General features: G+C 42.2%; 1 protein-coding gene across 3 annotated transcripts; it reads left to right on the top strand.

Moving 5' to 3' along the window:
* Positions 1-206: 206 nt before the first annotated feature.
* Positions 207-20801, top strand: g6pc3 (glucose-6-phosphatase catalytic subunit 3). 3 transcript variants are annotated; one of them, XM_062957402.1, is made up of 7 exons: positions 207-926; positions 5634-5864; positions 7657-7763; positions 14815-14905; positions 17134-17252; positions 17867-18008; positions 18237-20801. In XM_062957402.1, the coding sequence occupies exons 1-7, from the start codon at positions 877-879 to the stop codon at positions 18595-18597; spliced, it is 1101 nt and encodes a 366-aa protein (XP_062813472.1). In that variant the 5' UTR covers positions 207-876; the 3' UTR covers positions 18598-20801. The 3 variants fall into 3 exon arrangements, with proteins under 3 accessions (XP_062813472.1, XP_008111749.1, XP_003222723.2); XM_008113542.3 differs by lacking the exon at positions 207-926 and adding an exon at positions 3675-3790; XM_003222675.4 differs by lacking the exon at positions 207-926 and adding an exon at positions 3729-3876.
* The last annotated feature ends 187 nt before the right edge of the window (positions 20802-20988 follow it).

Genomic DNA, 20988 nt, shown 5'->3' with positions numbered 1-20988 from the left:
GGAAGGACGAGGAGTGGCCAAGGCGACGGCGCCCCGCCCGCACTCACGCGCGCAACGTCACCGCGCACGCCGGCCGCGCCGCCGCCGATTGGCCAGGCGCGGGTTCAGTTTCGGGGAAGGGGAAAAAGGAAGCAGAGTCAAGCCCCGCCTCGGAGGAAGTAGGCGGGGCTTGGCTAATGCCTTCTCTTTCAAGTGGCGGGAGGGGCTGGGAGCTTGGAAGAAGGGAGGGCTTGCTTGATTGATTGATTGATTGCATAGGGCCTCACCACACTTTAGCATTTATTATCCACTGCAATCCATTCCGCATGGGCAAACTTCATCTTGTTGGTGTGAAGCTTCCCACCGGAGTGGAAATCATCTATGGACAGATGGGAACCTACGGTATTTAATCTCAACAGATTGAAAACCAAGGTTGATAACATCAGTAATAGAACTCCAATATGCTGATGATAACGTAGTCTGTGCGCATTCAGAAGAAAACCTACCAGCATTCTAAATACCTTTGCATAATCATACGAGAAACTCGGCCTTGCATTGAACATCTTCCAGCAGTCATCAGCCAATCCCTCTGCAATGTCAGAAATACAGCTTAATGGTGTTATGCTAGAAAATGTTGACAATTTCTGCTACTGTACCTTGGCAGCCACCTCTCCACAAAAGTCGAAATTGACACTGAAATATAGCACAGCCTGAGCTCTGCGAGTGCAGCATTCTTCCAAATGAAGCAGAGAGTGAGGATCGGGACATCCATAAGGATACCAAGGTGCTTGTTTATAAAGCTTTTGTCCTCCCAACTCTGTTATACACCTGCGAAATGTGGACATCACACTCAACTCCTGGAAGGATTCTATCAGTGTTGCCTCTAGAAGAAGCAAAATGCAGAGCCAACCTTCAGAAATGGGGATTCAAAATGGAGTCCACGACATGTGAGTGTGAAGAAGAGCAAACCACAGACCATTTACTACAATGCAGTTTGAGCCCTGCTACATGCACAATGGAGAATCTTCTTACATTGATACCAGAGGCACTCCAAGTGGCCAGGATCTGGTCAAAGGACATTTAATATAATGCCAAATTTTTAAACTGTTTGTGGTTTTTTATGCATTATAACTGTATTCTCAATTCATTTCTGACACAATGAATGAATACTATAATTTTGACCTTTCCCATTTTGTTTGTTTATTTTTATTTGTTTTGTTTATTTATTGTTCTCTGGTAGCAACCACATGCTTCATTCACATGTCAACTTTTTAAAAACCAAGCCAAGGCGTGCTCTGTTTTATGTAGTTTAATAGATTTGTTGAATGGCTTCATTGAATGAATGAATTAGTTAATTTATTGCAGTCTCAGACCAGGAGTTTGAAACAATAAAACATTAACATCAGAGGTTTTTAAAACAATCAACTCAAAAGTTCAAAAAAATTAAAAGCATAAAGTCCAAGATATACAGCCATCATAAAAATTGCTTTATTGGTTTTGACTGTTTTTAAAAAAATATATTTATATTTGATTTTGTTTTAATGTTTATATGTGTCAGGTTTTAATTCCACACCTTGCAGTTTTTAATACTAGCTGCTTTGAGGCCCCTTCTATACTGTCCTTATATCCCAGGATTTGGTCCCAGATTATCTGTTTATCCTAGATTGTATGGCAGTGGAAACTCCATATAATCCAGTTCAAAACTGATAACCCTGGATCAGATCCTGTGATATAAAGGAGCATGAGGGCCCTTCCACACAGCCCTATATCCCAGAACATCAAGGTGGAAAATTCCACAATATCTGCTTTGAACTGGGTTGTCTGAGTCCACACTCAGATAATGTGGGATTTTCTGCCTTCATATTCTGGGATATAGGGCTGTGTGGAAGGGCCCTGAGTCTCCTTTGGCAGAGAAAAAGTGGGAGATATATATATATATATATATAGAGAGAGAGAGAGAGAGAGAGAGAGATAATGATAATCCTATATTGTTGTTATTGTCTTTCAATTCATTTCTGATTTACGGCAATTCCAAAGTGAGCTTATTACAAGGTTTTCAGGAGCTGAGAGTATGTGACTTGCCCAGGGTTACCCAGGGCCCTTCCACACAGCCATGTAATCCAGAATGTCAAGGCAGAAAATCCCACAATATCTGCTTTGAACCGTGTTATCCGAGTCCACACTGCCATATATTCCAGTTCAAAGCAGATATTGTGGGATTTTTTTTCAGCTGTGTGGAAGGGGCCCCTGTGGGTTTTCATGGCTAAATCAGAATCTGAACTCTGGTCTCTAGACTGGATCTAATAGATATACTTCATAATTTATATCCTTTATAGTTTTTTAAAAGGTGGATTTTAAGCAGAGTCTGTGTGGCCATCTCTCGGGAGTGCTTTAATAGTGAATCCCTACATGGAAGAATGGGGTTGGATTGAATGGCCCTTGTGATCTCTTCTAACTGTGATTCTATACATCCAAGATTCCAATAGTAGAGAAAATCTTTGGCAGGCATCCTCAGAGATTGTGAGGTCTGTTGGAAACTAGGCAAGTGCGGTTTATATATCCTGTGGAATGTCCAGGGTGAGAGAAAGAACTCTTGACTGTTTGAAGCATGTGTGAATGTTGCAATTGGCCAACTTGATTAGCAGTGAATAGCCTTGCAGCATCAAAGCCTGGCTGCTTCCTGCCTGGGGGGGATCCTTTGAACAGAAGGGAGGAAACCATGAAAATGAACAAAATCTGGCTACTAGTATTTTAAAAAACTCTAAAATCAGAACAGTAAATAAAGAACAACACTCAGATAATAGAAGAATTCCGGACAGGAAACAATCAGAGCCAGCTAACACCACCCAGCAAAGGATTCCCTCAGGCAGGAAGTAGGCTTTGAATAATAATAATAATACTTTATTTATATACCGCCCTATCTGCCCAAGAGGACTCGGCAGTTTCCAACATAAGGCAAAACATTCAGTTGCCAAAAAGAGACGCTACAACAAAGTTAAACATCACAAAACAAAAACATACAATTCTGCTAAAACAACCACAAAAATTAAAATCCAGTTTCAATTGACGCTGCAAGGCCATTCAATGCTAATCAAAGTGATCTTAATTTTCTATCTTCATCATCTTTAGGATTAACCAGTAATCAGCAAAGTTGTCTTCCATTTACGAGTGTGCAGAGAAAGTGCCATCTTTGACTGCAAGCAATGACAAGCCACTCCCTCCTTTGGTCATTGATAAAGAAAAACACCTCCCAACGAAGGATTTCCCCAGGCAGGAAGCAGCCAGGCTTTGAAGCTGCAAGGCCACTCAATGCTAATCAAGGTGACAATTGCAACATTCACACATGCCTCAAACAGACATGAGTTGTGTGTTTTCCGAGCTGTATGGCCATTTCCAGTAGCATTCTCTCCTGACGTTTCACCCACATCTATGGCAGGCATCCTCAGAGACCGATATATAAACCCCACTTGCCTAGTTTCCAACAGACCTCACAACCTCTGAGGATGCCTGCCATAGATGTAGGTGAAACGTCAGGACTGGAACATGGCCATACAGCCCGGAAAACTCACAGCAACCCACTATGATTACCTTTCATCTTCAGTACAAAGGCATGTATTTATCTTTCAAATTATCACCAGATCTTCCATTAGCTGTTAAAAGGAGTATAATACACCTGCACAAAATAGCCTGCATGCCCTTTAGTCCCTTTGGTAGCTAAGCCGGGTTATTGGCAGGTCTCCTGCTCCCGGAGACTTCTGGGAAATGTAGTTTCATGCGTTCAGTGTGGCAGCCGAGTCGGCTCCGGGGCGTGGTGAGTGAGAAGGGGTCGGAAAAAGAGGAAGGAGGGCGGTTGAAAAGAAGGAGGAGGTCTTGGAGAAGGAAAGGGGCAAGGAAAGGGTAGGTAGTTGCATTGAGCCGCTTTGCAGGCGAATCAGTGAAAAGGCATGGCTTTTTCTTAGGCTGCAAAGTGTTGTGTAAGATGCTGCAGCAAAGCACAAAACCCGGATTATTTATGGAAATTTTCGATTTTGTTATCTGCCCGAAATAGAGCCGAGGTGGTTTTTTCTAGCTCCTCGAACGTGCTGCCACTGTGTTGCCTTGTCCTAGCATGACCCCTCTCCCTCCAAGGATCTTGGGAGTTGTAGTTCTGCCACGTCCTTGGTCTTTCCAGGGATCATTTCTCTTTCTCGCACATTCTCTTCCTCCTCCTCCTCTTCTCCTCCCCTTTCTTTTCCTCTTCTCCTTTTTCCCTTCTCTTCTTCTCTTTCTCCTTCTTTTCCATTTCTTTTCCTCCTCTTTTTCTCTCTCCCTTCTTTTCATCTCCTTCTCTTCCCCTTCTTTTCTTCCTCTTCTTCTCTTTTTCCTTATTTTTCTAATGAACCAGGACGTCCTGATCTGTCTTAATCCTGTCCTAGCTTGAAGCATACTTTGCGATGCATCTCTGGACTTGGCTGACCTTGCAGGGTTGTTGTCAGGATTGCACCAAAAAGGTGGAGACAGATTTTGATCCTCACCTGCACTGCCATGTGATCTAGTTCAATGCACTCAATCCGCACACTGAAACTGGATTACAGGACAGCGTTGATGGTCCTTACTCATACTTCGAGTATGTTATAGTTTGCTGTGTGTGTGTGTGAACTGAAAATGAAGTGCATGAAGCCGATTGGCTGCACCTGCAAAGACCTGAGGATTGATTTTGGTACTGTTTCTGTTCTGCTGCTGCAGAACCAGTTTTTCATTACTGGCTGAGTACTGCTAGAAAGCAGTGTGTACTCCGAGAGGCCTTGCTGTTTTGAGGCCTGTTTTGCTTCTGAGAGTGTGGACTGAAAAAGGACTATTTATGACTGTTGACTTCTGTAAGTGATCAGAGGGATCATTGTAAATACTACCATGTTTGATCTCTTGAAATTTATTTATTTATTTACAGCATTTATATTCCACCCTTCTCACCCCGAAGGGGACTCAGGGCGGATCACATTACACATATAGGCAAACATTCAATGCCTTTTAACATAGAACAAAGACAAACAAACATAGGCTCGAACATAGCGGGGCTCGAACTCATGACCTCCTGGTCAGAGTGATTCATTGCAGGTAATTGCAGCTGGCTTGCTCTCCCGCCTGTGCCACAGCTACGGGCCTGCGCCCGCCTGCGCCACAGCTATGGGAAATCAGTAAAGTTCCTACATTTTTGTTCTGCAAACCTGAGTGGCATGTTATTGTTCTGCGGGTGACTCTGGATCACGGGCACACGTAAGAGCTTCCATTTATCATCATCAAATCCGTAACAGGATAGACCCTCTGGGATTAATTAAAGCCGACCATTCCCAAGAAATCATCGAAGCGCCATTGATGTATTGGGATGATCTCAGGGAGCACCTACACTGTAGAACTAATGCAGTTTGGCACCACTTGAACAGCTTGTGGAATTTTGGGGAGTTGTAGTTTGACAAGGCCTTTCGCTTTCTCTGCCAAAGAGGGCTGGTGCCTCAGCCTCCCTAGCATTGAGCCATGGCAAAGTGGCACAAAACTAGATTAATGCTACAGTGTAGGCCTATCCCATACGATTTAAAGCCAAGCTGATTTAAGCATTTGGCATTTGGAGGGTAAAAGCATCAGCTAATGTCCTAACTCTGCTCCCCTTCCTTTTCTAGCTTCCCCAACATGGATGTTTTCTATAGCAGCGGAGTCTGGTTTGCAGAGCTGCTTCAGAGAAGCCTTCCGGGACTGGAGTCCTTTTGGCTTTGGATGACCTTCTTAGGTGACCCTAGATGCGTCTTCATCATTTATTTCCCTCTTGCTTATTTCCTGCTGGACCAGAAGGTTGGAGTGAAAGTGCTTTGGCTGGGCTTAATCTCCGAGTGGCTCAATTTGGTCTTCAAATGGTGAGAAGAAAGCAATTGTCTCTAAACTATTTGCGTTATCATTGTAGAAGAGAAGCTTCCCTGTGATAGTACGAGGAAGGGCAGGTGATTTAGAATAAAAGCAGCACAGCTGATTATAGTATTTGTTTATTTGTGACTCAGATATTTCTCTTTCGTCCACTGTGAAAAGATCTAAGGCTAAAATCAATGCATAATTTTAAAACATGTTGTTCTGTGATTGTATTTCATATATCTGTGCTCATGGAGCTTGGGCCCAGCTATTACATATTCACATCAGCAAACTCTTTACAAGATTAGCATTCAAGGAGCGAACTCCACATTTTCAATACATTGTGATGTTTTGGTGCTCAATTCCTAAATACAGTAATTGCTACATAACATTACCATGTATAGAACTGCTTTTTCTGTCAACTTGTTGTAAAACATGATGTTTTGGTGCTTAATTTGTAAAATCATAACGTAATTTGACGTTTAATAGGCTTTTCCTTAATTTTTCCTTATTATCCAACATTTTCGCTGATCCAACGTTCTGCCGGCTCGTTTATGTTGGATAAGTGAGACTCTACTGTATTATAAAATATGATTTATTGCTTATTTCATATAGACTAAGAGGTTACTTATTACATTTGAGCAACACACCTACATGAGGCAGCCGACACATTAATGTGTCATGACAAAGCAGTTTGGAGAGGTCTCAAGTAGAGAGTTAGGTGCTTCTTTTAGGTGCTCCTGGGATGGTTTCCTTTTTAATAAGAGTTAAGGAACATTACCAACATTGACCCATTAATAAATTTTTTGTTAGTTTGTTTTAACTACAGGCAGTCCCAAGTTAAAAACATCTGACTTACAAATGACTCATAGTTAAGAATGGTGTTAGACACCAGGAAGTGAGAAAAAAAATATTCCTCGGAAGGGAAATTCACTCCTTGAAGAGTTATCGTAGGGAAAAGGTGTCCCTGCTGAAGCTTTCTCACCAAATCCATGTTTCCACAACAAGCCAAATTTTCAAAATCCAGTTGTCACAGGTAGAGAAAGTGAGGCGAAATCTTCTGAACTGGGGCACAGACAGCAAAACAAGCACAACAGGGGTGTCTAGCCTTCCCTATGCTGTCCAAAGAATGCATGTGTATGTGTGTATCTGAGTCCACACTCCCATATATCCCAGTTCAAAGCAGATATTGTGGGATTTTATTCAGCTGTGTGGAAGGGGCCTGAGTAAGGCTTGAGACAGTATCATCTTCAGGAAGTCGTGAGAAATTAAAATGGCAGCGGCTGTATAAACTTCTCACAATACTCTGGTGTGCCGTTGTGGGAAATTAAAATGTCAGCCACCTAGGGGTGATTACAGTACTAGTACCGGTTTAATTTAATTAGTTTAATTGCTTAGTTTAATTTCTGTGGAACATTGCATGCCCTTGAATTTAAGTAGATTAGTATTTGTGCCTCATAAATGTGTGTGTGCGGGGACGGTACCTATGTGTCATGGAGGCAACAATCTTATCAAGGATTACTGTCCTCCTTGATGTTGATCTTGGTTTTGCTTGGAGTTTTGAAATAGTTTATATCTTGCTGTACAATTTTTAGGACTTTTCCAGGTGGCTCACACTATAAATATATGCAGAATAATAACACAACCTTTCAAGCACGGCGAGATGAGAAGTAACAGCAAAGAAGACGATGCAATTGCCTTAAGCAGAAGATGACACGGCACATAAACTTAACACTCCAAAAACTCATAAAGCTCCGAATTGGATATTTCCTCATTATCACTTATTACTTCTCCATTCCCCAGGTTTCTATTTGGTGAACGGCCCTTCTGGTGGATGTTTGAATCTGGGTTTTCCAAGAAGGGCGTAGACTTTCCCCGCCAGTTCCCTTCAAGCTGTGAAACAGGACCAGGTTGGTAATGCAGGATAAGATTTGATACATTGCTTTGGGTTTTGTGATTTAGGGATGAGTGGAGCAGACCCAGGACCCTTAATTCCTGAAGCGTGATTCTAAATTTTGAGACACAGCCATGAAGTCCACAATCTAGCTATGGTTAGGGACAGCGGTGCCTGAATTGTGTTGTCGAAGGCTTTCATGGCTGAAATCATTGGGTTGCTGTGGGTTTTCTGGGCTGCATCGCTATGTTCTAGAAGCATTCTCTCCTGACATTTCACCTACATCTATAGCAGGCATCCTCAGAGGTTGTGAGGTCTGCTGGAACTAGGCAAGTGTGGTTTATATATCTGTGGAATGTCCAGGGTGAAAGAAAGAACTCTTGTCTGTTTGAGGCAAGTGTGAAAGTTGCAATTGGCCACCTTGATTAGCATTGAATAGCCTTGCAGCTTCAAAACCTGGTTGCTTTCTGCCTGGGGAATTCTTTGTTGGGAGGTCTTGATTGTTTCCTGTCTGGAATTCCCGTTTTCTGAGTATTGTTCTTTATTTACTGTCCTGATTTTAGAGTTTTTAAATACTCTAACAACCACCATGTCAGACTACACAGAGGAGTCATTGAAATCCACAAGCATGTGGACAATTTCAACAGAAAGGAGAAAACCATGAAAATTAACAAAATCTGGCTACCAGTATTAAAAAAACTCGAAGCCCCTGGTGGCGCAATGGGGCAAACCTTTGTACCAGCAGGACTGCTAACCAAAAGGTTGGAGGTTCAAATCCGGGGTGCGGAGTGAGCTCCCGTCCGTCAGCTCCAGCTTCCTATGCGGGGACATGAGAGAAGCCTCCTACATGATGGTAAAACATCTAACATCTGGGTGTCCCCTGGGCAACATCATTGCAGATAGCCAATTCTCTCACACCAGAAGTGACTTACAGTTTCTCAAGTCGCTCCTGCCACACACAAAAAAACCAAAGGGGAGACCAAAAATGCAGGCCTCTATCCTGATCTGTGTTGAATAAATCTAAACATTTCTAGGCATTTCTTCTTTATCATCTTTATTACCATCTGCCACAAGTGGGACAGGATGGTGAAGATGCACATGGCTCTTTGTTAGATATCTGTCAAGGTCTACATCAAAACATCTTGCAGATACTCTTCCTCTTTGCTATTGCTACTGTTCACGTGTTCTCTGCAAAGCAACTGAGCCATGAGAAAGATAAATAAAGGAACAGGAAGCCCCACCTGTCTCTGTCCTTTCAAACCTTATTTCCACTAATAGGGAGTATTAGAAATATGGGGGAATCCTGGTGTTCAAAAATAAATAAATTCTGAATTCTTAATTCTGGGCTCCCAAAACTTGTTTTTCCCCAAAAATTTATGGAGATCACATTTCTAATGGACCTGAGATCTTTATGTTCCCAAGTGCGGAGATCCATTAGTACAGTTGATAATTCCTTATCTGAAATTCTGAAATACTCCAATTGTTCTGCCTCCATGCTTAATTAAATGAACTGGAAGGACTCATAGCACGAAGGACAGATTGGAGACTGTAGTTGTGAAACAAAATATTTTATTAATAGACAAAATTGATCTCTTTTCCTCTTGATGCCACTATGAAGTCTCTTGTGAGGAAAGAAATCTTTGAGTCTATGCAGTTCTGGATAGATATTGCCACAGAGTATAAAGTCTTGTTATGACTGGATTCTTTGTATCTTTGAGATGACTTCAATGCAGTGTTGTTGACATGGCTTTCTCTATTGCTGTAGTCTATGGCTTTTTAATCTAATTTGAATACAGTTCCAACGTGACGTGAATTTCTGTGATCCTTTTACTTCCTACACTTCCTTCCAGTGCTTCACCAACTGACAAATTCTAACTGACCAAAATAACTGCCATTTCAGGCTGGCAGGAGCCAAGGCTAAGCTCCGCCCCTTTGGAACCTTAAAGAGACAGGGCAGCAGGTAATGTTTTGCCTGCTCGTGGCATGACACCAATATTGTCCACATGAGTGGCGGAGATAGTGAGACCATTGCTTTCTGATGGTTCAGTGAACACCAGCTTTGTTTCATGCACAAAATTACTACAAATGTTGTGTATAAAATTACTTTCAGGCTAACATAAATACATGTTGTGTTTAGACTTGGGTCCTATCTCCAAGATGTTATATTTTACAAGTATTCTAAAATCTGGGAAAAAAATCCAAAATTCAAAACACATTTGGTCTCAAGCATTTTTTATAAGGGATGCTCCATCTGTACCTGCACTTTATCCCTTTGTCAGTCGATGTTTCTGTTAATACTACACTAGGGCTGGAGAACCTTTGGCTTGCCTGGTATTTGGGTTGTAGCCCTCATAACCCCTTTCCATTGGCTATGATGGAAGGGACTAAAGGGGACTATAGGTCTAAAGACTTGGGGGCCAAAGGTACCTCACAGTTGTTGTAGATGGTAGGATGTGAACCGGGGGTTTGTATCACAAGAAAGGGGATTTCAGCCAAAATACTCAATATCTGTTTGATAGTGGTACGGATTGCTGAAAGCTATGGCAGACTTTCTGCCCTGAGTCCCCCTGGGGGACAAATAAAGTCTTATTATTATTATTATTATTATTATTATTATTATTATTATTATTATTTTATTATGACACAGCAAACAAGATAGATATGCTGGATTTCATATCACAAAATCACAAGTCGAACACTTCCCAAGTGTCTAGGACTGTGTGATGTATTTTTGGATGATGCGTGCAGATCCCAGCAGGGTGGCCTTTTGCAGCTGGCAGATCGTAATTTTGTCAATGTCTATTGTTTCCAAATGCCGGCTGAGATTTTTTGGCACGGCACCCAATGTGCCCATCACCACCGGGACCACCTGCACTGGTTTCTGCCAGAGTCTTTGAAGTTCAATCTTGAGGTCCTGATAGCGGCTGAGTTATTATTATTATTATTATTATTATTATTATTATTATTATTATTATTATTGGAGTTAAACCTTGTGCCAGCTGAACTGCTGACCTGAAGGTTGGGTTGTTGACCTGAAGGTCGCCAGTTCAAATCTGCGAGAAGGGGTGAGCTCCAGTCCGTCAGCTCTCATTGCGGGAACATGAGAGAAGTCTCCCAGCTAACACAGCTGGGCATCCCCTGGGCAACGTCTCAGTAGACGGCCAATTCTCTCACACCAGAAGTGACTTTCAGTATGTTCTCAAGTTGCTTCTGACTCAATAAAAATATTATTATTATTATCATTATCATTATTATTATTATTCCTTACTTAGAGGCTTTTCAGCCAAAGGTGGATGACTACCACCAAATAGGAATACTATAGCAGTGAATTTCCTGTGCTGACAAGAGGAAGAAATCAATGGCCTTTTGAAGTTTCTTTCAACTCCATGGAAACAGATTCCGTTGTTATAGATTCCCTGCCTGGCACACTGGCCTCACTTGATAGAGTGTAGAGATATGATTTCTCTCAATAACCGCAGTGCTGAAATAGTATCCCACAAATGCCTGTGGCTCTATTCACATGTTGAGGGTTTGGGGAAGAAGGTTCACTTGCTCCTCCTAGAAGCCCCTTCCACACAAACCTTTGCCCAAAATCACCCAATGAGCCTGAAAGTTGCAAGTCAAAATAACTTCTTGCGACTTCTGGCTGACATACAGCTGAATTTAAGTGGCATGGCTTGGCATGGGGTTGTGGGTTTTAAAATGTATCCCTGTTTTTGCTGCAGTTACCCAGCCTTCCTCTAAAGCCTGCATTCATCCCAAGGCCAAATCTGCCATTAAGTAGAGTGAGGAGGTTGACTGTGAGCCTTGATTCAACTCTACCGGGTGGATCCTTTGGTATCTCTTGGCCTGATTTATTTCATAGAGTTGTATATAGACAAATTGTCAGGGGGACTCATGCATTTCGTATGCCAACCAGAGTTGGAATTGAAAATGTGAGAAATAAATACACCCAAAAATGGGTTTAAATAAATAGAAAACTAGAAAGAATGCCTTGAAGGGTCATGAAATGAAATGTCATAGAGAGAAAGATTATCAATATGTCTCTGTGGTTATAGACAAATATTGAATCATTGGGAAACCAAAGAGAGAAAATGCCGCCCACAGCCTCAATAAAGAGATTAGGGAGAAAGAATTGGCCTGCATGTTGAGAAAATGAAATTTTGGCTTACAGTAAAGAAATGCCACATCTGTAGGAAGCATCTGTCTTCAGCATATAATGGCGCTGTGTGTTTGTGTACTTGGCTCATAATCTTCGGGCTGCTCCGAGGAAAGCAAATGTTGTCCCTTGTCAGTTTGACAAGACAGCATGGGTGGTTAAAATTCAACAAGCTGTCTGTTTTGAGCTGTTCTGATATTTCATAAAGGTTACCGGGAAGGTTCGGTGTTTATTTTGTTCTGTCCTAATGGCACAAGGCATACATAATAAATGGTTTTCGGGAGGCTGTTGGTGGACCTTCTCCAAGGATTTCTCAAAATATTTTCTATTAGACACCCAGTCTAGCTAACATTCATCATCATGTTTTATGGAGTTGTTTGCATGAAGGTGCCCATTTCATTTGTCTTTGCCAAGGCCTAGTCCCAATAAAAGTCATGAAGAAAAAGGGAGCAAGGGGACATATTGTGTGGCCAGAGCTTGCAAAACTTGCATTTAACAATCAGATACACTTATAGTGTAAATTACTTACACTTATAATTCTGAGATGCCCAAAATAGTTTATTATTGACAATGGCAAAAGTGGAGTTGAGCATACAGCAGTGTTATACATTGTGGTTGTGCATTGTGTTTGCACATGTAGTACACTACATGTTGCTATTCTGCATGAGGGTTGCATAGTGTTAGCAAAAAATATCTCTGTGCATGAATATTTACACTACACCAGGAGAATGTTGATCACAGCCAGTTTATGTTATGCAGTATAGTTTGTGGCATTTCTGGATAGAAGTTCCTTTCTGTTACATTTTTAACTTAGTGTTGATATCAGAATTATCTTTTTCTCGTTGTGAAGACTGGTAGAGTACAATAATCTTATCTGGTTTTATGATAGAGTCAGGACGTGCCATTTTATACTTTTATACTTAGTAGGAACTAGAAATTCTTTATTTCCAGAACTTAACAGCTCAGACTTGCTTCCATCTGAACTTAGCTACAATCTTCACAAAGACTGAAAATAAATGGAATTTCCATTTTGGAGTATAGCATTGTGAGCTGTTGTTCTGGGCTGATTTCATGTAATTTCTAACTTAGGGTGACCCTATGGCGAACCTATCAAGGGATATCTTTCAGAGGTTTGCCTTTGCCTTCTTTTGAGGCTGAGAGAATATGACTTGGCCAAATTCATCCAATGGTTTTTCGTGACCAAGTGGGGATTTGGTCCCTAGGTTGTAGTCCACCATACAAACTATTACTCTACCCTGGCTCTCTCTTACTGATATACACATGTCAGTTACTGATGTACCCAGTAACAGTTGTGAGCTACCTCTCTTGAACTGTAAAGTATTAGAAATCGGGTCTTGAATAAGTACCGTATTTATGGCCCTCCTAGCTTCCCAAAATGCATACTTGCTGATGACAGTTGATTTAAGCAGAACCAGTTTGCTGATATGAATCAACACAGCCTTTTTTGGATTCTATTTTGAGACAGTGCTATGGGAACTGTTGTGGAAAATCTCACCATGTATCCCTACAGCACTGTACCTAACCAGGGCTTCTGACCCTACAGCACATCCATTGGCTGGCTGTCTGTAGAGCCTGATGAGGAATAGGGGTCAATATTTTGGTCGTCTGAACTGATATGTCTTCTGATTCTCATAAAAAGAGCAAGTGGGTTTTACAGTCTTCTGCCATTTGAGCTGTCTTTTGGGAGCTTGTTGCTGTTTTCACTGTCCTATATCAGCATGAGACTGTGGCTTCCTAGAGCATATGAAAGTAACAGCTAACTCTCAGAAACCTCCAACTGGCCTGTGCTGGTTGGAGCATTCTGGGAGGTATAATCCAGAATAGAGACAACATGCCTAGCACTGAGAAAAATTAACCTATTGGCACAACGAGTTAAACCCTTGTGCTGCTGAACTGCTGAGCTGAAGGTTGGCAGTTCGAATCCGCAAGACGGGATGAGCTCTCATCTGTCAGCCTTAGTGCCTGCCTAACATTTTGAAAACATGCAAATGTGGGTGGAGAAATAGGTACTGCTTTGGCAGGAAAAGGCAAAGAAACGCTCCAAACAATCTTGCCGGCCACATGCAGAGGTGACAACACAGGCTCCGCAGCTTGAAAATGGAGGAAAAGCACCTCCCAGAACAAGAGATGAGCACTGCCTCCAGAAGCCGGAAATGAAAGAAGCCTTGCCTTTGTTTGTGTTTGTGTGTCTCATGTGATTGTAAAGGCATTGAATGTTTGCCTATGTATGTAAATGCTGTAATCTGCTCTGAGTCCCTTAGGCGAGAAAGGCAGATTATAAATGAAATGTATTATTATTATTAATATTAATACTTGAGTGGACATTTGAATCAAGGCTCAAAGGGAACACTTCTGGGGATCATCCAATTCTGATTCCCAATTGCCATCATCCCAATTTTAGTCTAATAATGGTCCTACCCTTAGTGAAGTAAAGGGTCATTTGAAAAAAAAGGAACAAGGCAAAGAATCTTAGTCAGTGGCTTCATGTTGTCAGTAGCTTGATTAAAACTAGATAGACATTTTGTTCCTTAACATCATAACTGACAAAACTGGTAAAATAATCTTTTTTTCCTTTTTAAAATAAGTTCTCTGATAACTGCAGGCAATTCTGGAAGGAGTGGATGGGAATGTGTGCCTTCTATTCAATGAATGCTCAACAACCTGACTGTGATTTTAATGTGAAAGCCAGTGATTAGGCAGTCATGCAATTGCCTCAGGTGGCAGCTTTTGGAAAGCCTAAATATTCCATCTCATTGGTACTGTTACCTCTGTTGGAGGTCAGACCTTTCTGGGCTACAAATCCTGTCCTGTTCCCTTAAAGTGGCATCTTAGGAGGAAAGAGGAAGCACCCATTTGTCATTCTTATATTTATATATTTATTTTGCAGGCAGTCCCTCTGGCCACTGTATGATCACCGGTGCCGCCCTCTGGCCAGTAGTAACTGCTCTGACCACACAGCTATCTCAGCACTCCAAAAGGTATGTCATTTCCACTCTAGCAATTCACATTCCTAGTTCCACCTTCCATTGTTTTTCCCCCCCAGGACGTCTTCATTTACATTTTAATTCAGTTGTTACATACTAAGTATCCCATCTTTTCTTCAAGAAACTCAAGGCAGGTTCTGCATTTTTTTCTTCATACCATTCTCCAGTTTTATCCTTACTACAGTGCTTCACATTTTGTCCAATCTCATCCCCGCAAGCACAATATCTGAATATTTATCTCTCTCTGGGTGAGCCTCCCTTTCTGTGGAATCATAGAGTTGAAAGAGACCTCATGGGCCGTCCAGTCCAACCCCCTGCCAAGAAGCAGGAAATCGCATTCAAAGCACCCCTGATAGATGGCCATCCAGCCTTTGCTTAAAAGCCTCCAAAGAAGGAGCCTCCCCTACTCTCCGGGGCAGAGAGTTCCACTGATTGACAGCTCTCACAGTTAGGAAGTTCTTCCTAATGTTCAGGTGACATCTCATTTTCTGTAATTTAAAGCCATTGTTCTACACCCGTCTCCAGGGCAGCAGAAAACAAGCTTGCTTCCTCCTCCCTATGACTTCCTCTCACATATTTATACATGGCTATCATGTCTCCACTCTGCCTTCTCTTCTGCAGGCTAAACATGCCCAGCTCTTTAAGCTGCTCCTCATAGGGCTTGTTCTCCAGACCCTTGATCATTTTAGTCACCCTCTGGACACATTCCAGCTTGTCGACATCTCCCTTAAGTTGTGGTGCCCAGAATTGGACACAGTGTGATTCTAGGTGTGGTCTGACCAAGGCAGAATAGAGGGCTAGCACGACTTCCCTGGATCTAGACACTATACTCTGATTTATGCAGGCCAAAATCCCATTGGCTTTTTTAGCTGCTGCATCACATTGTTGGCTCATTTTATAGAAGGGGAGACTAACAGCATCCTTTGGCCTTCTGAGGGTTTTGCCCTTTGTTTAGATACAATCCACTGCTGCTTGTACTACTGCTATGTTCCCTCAAGTTGTTTCTGATTTGTGATGCCCCAAGGCAAAACTATCACAGGGTTTTCTTAGCAAGGTTTGTTCAGAGAGAGTTGAGGCTGAGAGAGTAAGACTTGCCCAAGGGCATCCAGTGGGTTTCCGTAGGAAAATGGGGGCTCAAACCCTGGTCCCTATAGAGTCATGATCCAGCACTCAAACCACTACACTTCACTGGTTCTAGTAAAACAGTGTTACGGTATGTTTAAAGTTTGGCGTCCACAGGTTGGTTGTCCTTCTTCCAACCATTATACACATTAATAGGGTGAGGAAAAAATGCTTCTTTGCTCAGTGATTAGTACTATAGGCAGTTTGGGTGTATTGCTTTGGACAACAACTCCCAGAACGTTCTTGCCTAAGGTCAGCAATAGGTTTCATGGCCAATTGGGGATTCAAACCCTGGCTTCCAGAATCAAAGCCCCCTTCTACACTGTCATATAAAATCCAGATTATCTGCTTTAAACTGGATTATATGGCAGTGTGGACTCATATAATCCAGTTCAAAGCAGATAATGTGGTTTATTGGTTTTGATTATCTCAATTATGTGGCAGTAGAAAGAGACTTAGTCTAATGCAGGCTCGCCACTGCATTTGAATCAATCCAGATTGCTGCCTGCTGCAGTTCTGCCGTTTAACCACTTGAGGCAGTAGATAGTAAGCCCTGAGAGTTGAATCCAGAGTCTATTGTTTTCATTCACAGAGGCGGCATTGAGTGATTCATAGATGAAATGCAGTTTGTTCACAATTACCTGCTAAAATCTCATTGGCTCATTAATGATGTCTGAAGCCTTTTGACTGTGCTAAATTCCAGAGCCTGGAAAAAATAGTTTTGTCATTATGCCTGTATATGTAAGATGATTATAGAGGTAGGTATTCCCTTCCACAGCAACCAAAATGCTTCCTTGTGGACTCATCATTTGCTGGAAATAGCATTAGTCTCTCCCATTATAATAACATGCTGGAAACAAGCAGAATATATGCTTCTTTTGGAATGCAACTCCTAGAATCCCCCATCTAAGGACATGCTGTCTGGGGATTGTGGGAGTTGTAATCCAAACAGTATTTTTCCAGATTCTGGTGACACAATCCAAGGGATTTCTTGGGGCACTCATTTGGTTGATAAGTTATTTTTTAAGGGCAGAGAGTGGCTGTTGATACAACCCTTGAAGCTTGCTAACTTACCTGCAATTCAATTTCTCTCTATACAGCTGGCTGGTGAAGATATTGCCTTTCCAGGTGTATCTCCTTCTCCTCCTGGCTATAGGTCTGTCACGCCTCTTCATCCTGGCTCATTTCCCCCACCAAGTCCTTGCAGGCATCTTGACAGGTAGTGCATCTTGTGGGTTTTGGTTACCTTTTGTACTGGAGTATTAATGTATACACTGATATTAAGGTTTCTTTTGCAGAAAGGCCTTGTCTATCTTGCATGGAGGGAATTTTATGATATTTTATTCTGGTTTTCTCAAACTAGGCACAGAAATGAACTCCAAGAGCTGATAAAAAGGTGATCTCAAATGGAGTGGCAAGCTTTTAAAGCCCTCTGAAGCCCCAGTTCTTCTTCAGCTTGGATCAAAAGAAGTCTAGGGTTTTTGAAGATTTACTCAAGCCCTGGATAATGAGAACAAAGTTCGAGAAGGTTGCTTTTTAGTATTATAACTTCCAGAATCCTCAAGCCAGCATGGTTAGCAGTCATGCAGGCGGAATTGTGGAAACTGTAATCCAAAAAGTTCACTATCCTAGATTCTGGCTGGGCTCTTTCTTTGCCACATTCAGTACACCAGACAGCTTCCCTCTAACTGTTTGAGAGTAGCTTTCTCATGCACTTGGAGAGGAACATTACTGTCCTTTCAGATTATGGGGCAAAACCAGAACTCAACCACAGAAGTGGGATTTTGTGTTGCTTCTTCCTATTTTCACTTTTTTTCCTGTCATCTTTGTCAGGGATTAGCCTGGGCTGGCTGCTAGAACCCCGAGTCCCATTAGGGAGGGGACTCCACTTTTACCTCTGGACTTCGCTGTCCCTTTTGCTCGGCAGCATGACGATTTACTGGACATTGATTGTTCTGGGCATAGATCTCAGTTGGTGAGTTTGTTCATCAGGGAAATTGGTTGGACTATGGGAACATCTATGTGGGCTTCTTTCCTTCATGCAACTGTAGTCCAGAGCCTTGTAAAGTTAAGCTTTGACTACAACTCGCAGAAACCTCTTTCTACCCATGCTAACAGGGGTTCTGGGAGCTGTTGTCCAAATAAAAAGCTGTGTTTCCTTAGTTATGCTTTATTCATGTCTTTCTTTGGTGGCCTTCTCCAGGTCGATCAACCTAGCCACTAAGTGGTGTGCAAACCCTGAATGGATCCGCATGGAAACACGACCTTTTGCATCGTTGAGTCGTGACGTGGCCACAGCCTTTGGGCTTGGATTTGCCTTCCACTCCTCTTCTTACACCCAGCTCAAGTGCGAGAAGCCCAGATGGTCTCAGAGGGCATGGTGCGCCATCTTGGCCCTTGTTCTTCTGCACTTCCTCAGTGATGTGGCACAACCACAGAATGTGGCTCTCTGGTATGGGCTGAACTTTGTGAAATATGCCACCTTCCCATGGGTGGTGATTGGACTGCTCCCCAGAGTAGTTCAAGCTGTGACATCAAAGGGGACACCATCCCACAAAGAGTAGCCAGCCGGAAGGATCACTTGCTCTTTTAGGAGAGCTATGGATAGGGAAGGGTTTTCCTTGAGGTATTCCAGTACACACACACTTAGTATGCAATAGGTCCTTCCATCAAAAGACCTTATGTATTTTACCTCAAAGGAAACAATTCCTTCCTTTACTCAGGCCACTGTGATTTTCCTTCTCTTGCCTAAACAGATGTACCAAAAATGCTTATTTAAACCCTTCTCACTCCAGGTCAGTTGTAACAATATGTTTCTCCTTCATACATAGAGACTGTTGTTGTATTCATGACCCAAAGCTGCAACCCAAAAAACTTTCAGAATGCATTTCCAACAGAGATTTGGGGCGGGGGGAGTGGGATACTGTAGCAGGTTGCTTTGTGGGACTGTGGAATCATTGTAAAAGATAGGAATAAGGTGGATAGTTTAACTAGACCAGTTCAGGTGGGCAGAAGGAGCTGCTGGCAGCACTGATGAAGTCTCTGTGCCTCTATCCCGGGCATGGGCAAACTTTGGCCCTCCAGCCTACTGGCTGTTAGGAATTGTGGGAGTTGAAGTCCAAAACACCTGGAGGCCCGAAGTTTGCCCATGCCTGCTCTATCCCATTTAAGATAGATCATTCTAATTTCACCTGGTATTTGATGTTGCTGCACCTTCCCTTTACAGCTTGAATACATTAAGAGAAAGCTGATGCAAACATCTTAAAGTTCCAAGGCAGTAGACATCCAAAGCTCTAAACCAATGGTTCTCAACCTGTGGGTCCCCATGTGTTTTGGCCTTCAACTCCCAGAAATCCCAGCCAGTTTACCAGCTGTTTGTATTTCTGGGAGTTGAAGGTGAAAACATCTGGGGACCCACAGGTTGGGAACCACTAGCTCTAAATCAACTTCTATTCAAACATTCTTAGGATGGAAGAAGGGGAATCAAGCTCCCAGTTTCCCACACCCATCACATTATTAATAATAAAGCCAAATTTCAACATTTCAAGCTATATTCACCATGCATGTCTCTTCTCCAAAAGGCTTTAACCCAGATTTCGTTATGCAAGATTAAAGTAGAAGCTAAAGGGCATAGATCTGCATAACTAAACTATGCCCTTCTTAGCCACTGTCTTTTTTTAAAAAAAATCCTAGTCTGTTGATTAAGATGGAAAAAAAAACATGGCAAAAGATTTGATAACCAGTATCTTGCCTTTCTCACTCCTGGTTTGTTTCTGTTTTCTCTTACAAATTTTCCTCATCTCTTCTTTCATCTCAGAGGGAGGACAGGGACAATCCATAGCTGCAAGTTCAGGTGTCACAACAGGCCATGGGTCCAGACTATGGTTTATGATTGGTTAACAAACCACAATTTAAGGCACGGACACATATCATAACATAAACGGATATCAACAAGCAGCTCCCTGTGACGTGTCAAAATAGCAGCTTACAACACTTCTAATCAGTTGGCCTTTTTTCCCACCCAGAAAATATTCCAGCAATTTTATGGCAGCATCTTTGCTTTTGGAAGGTGCTTTCATGTGTTTAGAGCTGATTGCTGTATGCTAAACTTTCCCACATTTTTGAAGCTTTTGGAAAAGGGTTCAACTGTCAGGAGCACCTCTGAACAGTAGATGTGAGCCTGGAAAGAGATCTCATCTCCATGCTTCTTTCACTACTTCATGTCTAGTGGTTTCTCAAGAAGTACTTTATGGTTCATGCCAGATTAGCAGAGCCCTCTCAGCATGGCTTTGGTCTTCCTTAAGTCTTGGTCACCATGTTCCTTAATTATTCTATTTGTGTGTGTGCGCGCGGTGTAACAATGAGAGCCACATGCTCTGTAAGGACTCACTGCTTAAACTGCCTATGCACACAAACTGCAGACAGAATTTGGAAAAAAGGGTGGGGAAGTGTTGGATTACAACTCACAGTAGCCATGGTGGCTGTGGACAACTGGGAGTTATGGGCCACAAAAAGCAACTTTTCCAAGTTCTGTCTGCACTAGCAAATAAGCATCTGAGCCATCAAAATTGCTGATCCTGCAGTCAGTGGTGTTGGAACTGTTAATGGTATTTGCCATACAAGGCTTAGAGTCAAGCCAACATCTTAGACAAAGTGACTGAATAACTGTCTGGGTTTTCCTGTTGCTTCTTCCAGCCTCTGTGACATGTTTTCCTTACATAACCTTGATGTGAATATTAGAATAAATTATGTATTTTTGTGTTTGCAACTTGTTGTCTGTCTCAAATGAATCAATTATAGGACTGCTAAAAAGTCAAATAAATGGACTCTAGAGAAAATCAAGCCTGAACCCTATCTAGATGCTAAACAGCCCTATGCTTGATGTGAGTGGAGTGATTGATGAAAGAGTGTATTGGACGTCCCCCACTCATAGTCACCATAAGTTGATGGTAGTT

The sequence above is a fragment of the Anolis carolinensis genome, chromosome 6, assembly GCF_035594765.1.
Source record: "Anolis carolinensis isolate JA03-04 chromosome 6, rAnoCar3.1.pri, whole genome shotgun sequence".
In the NCBI taxonomy this organism is placed as follows: domain Eukaryota; kingdom Metazoa; phylum Chordata; class Lepidosauria; order Squamata; family Dactyloidae; genus Anolis; species Anolis carolinensis.
The sequence above is the reverse complement of the archived record's forward strand: the minus strand, read 5'-3'. Positions and strand labels throughout refer to the sequence as shown.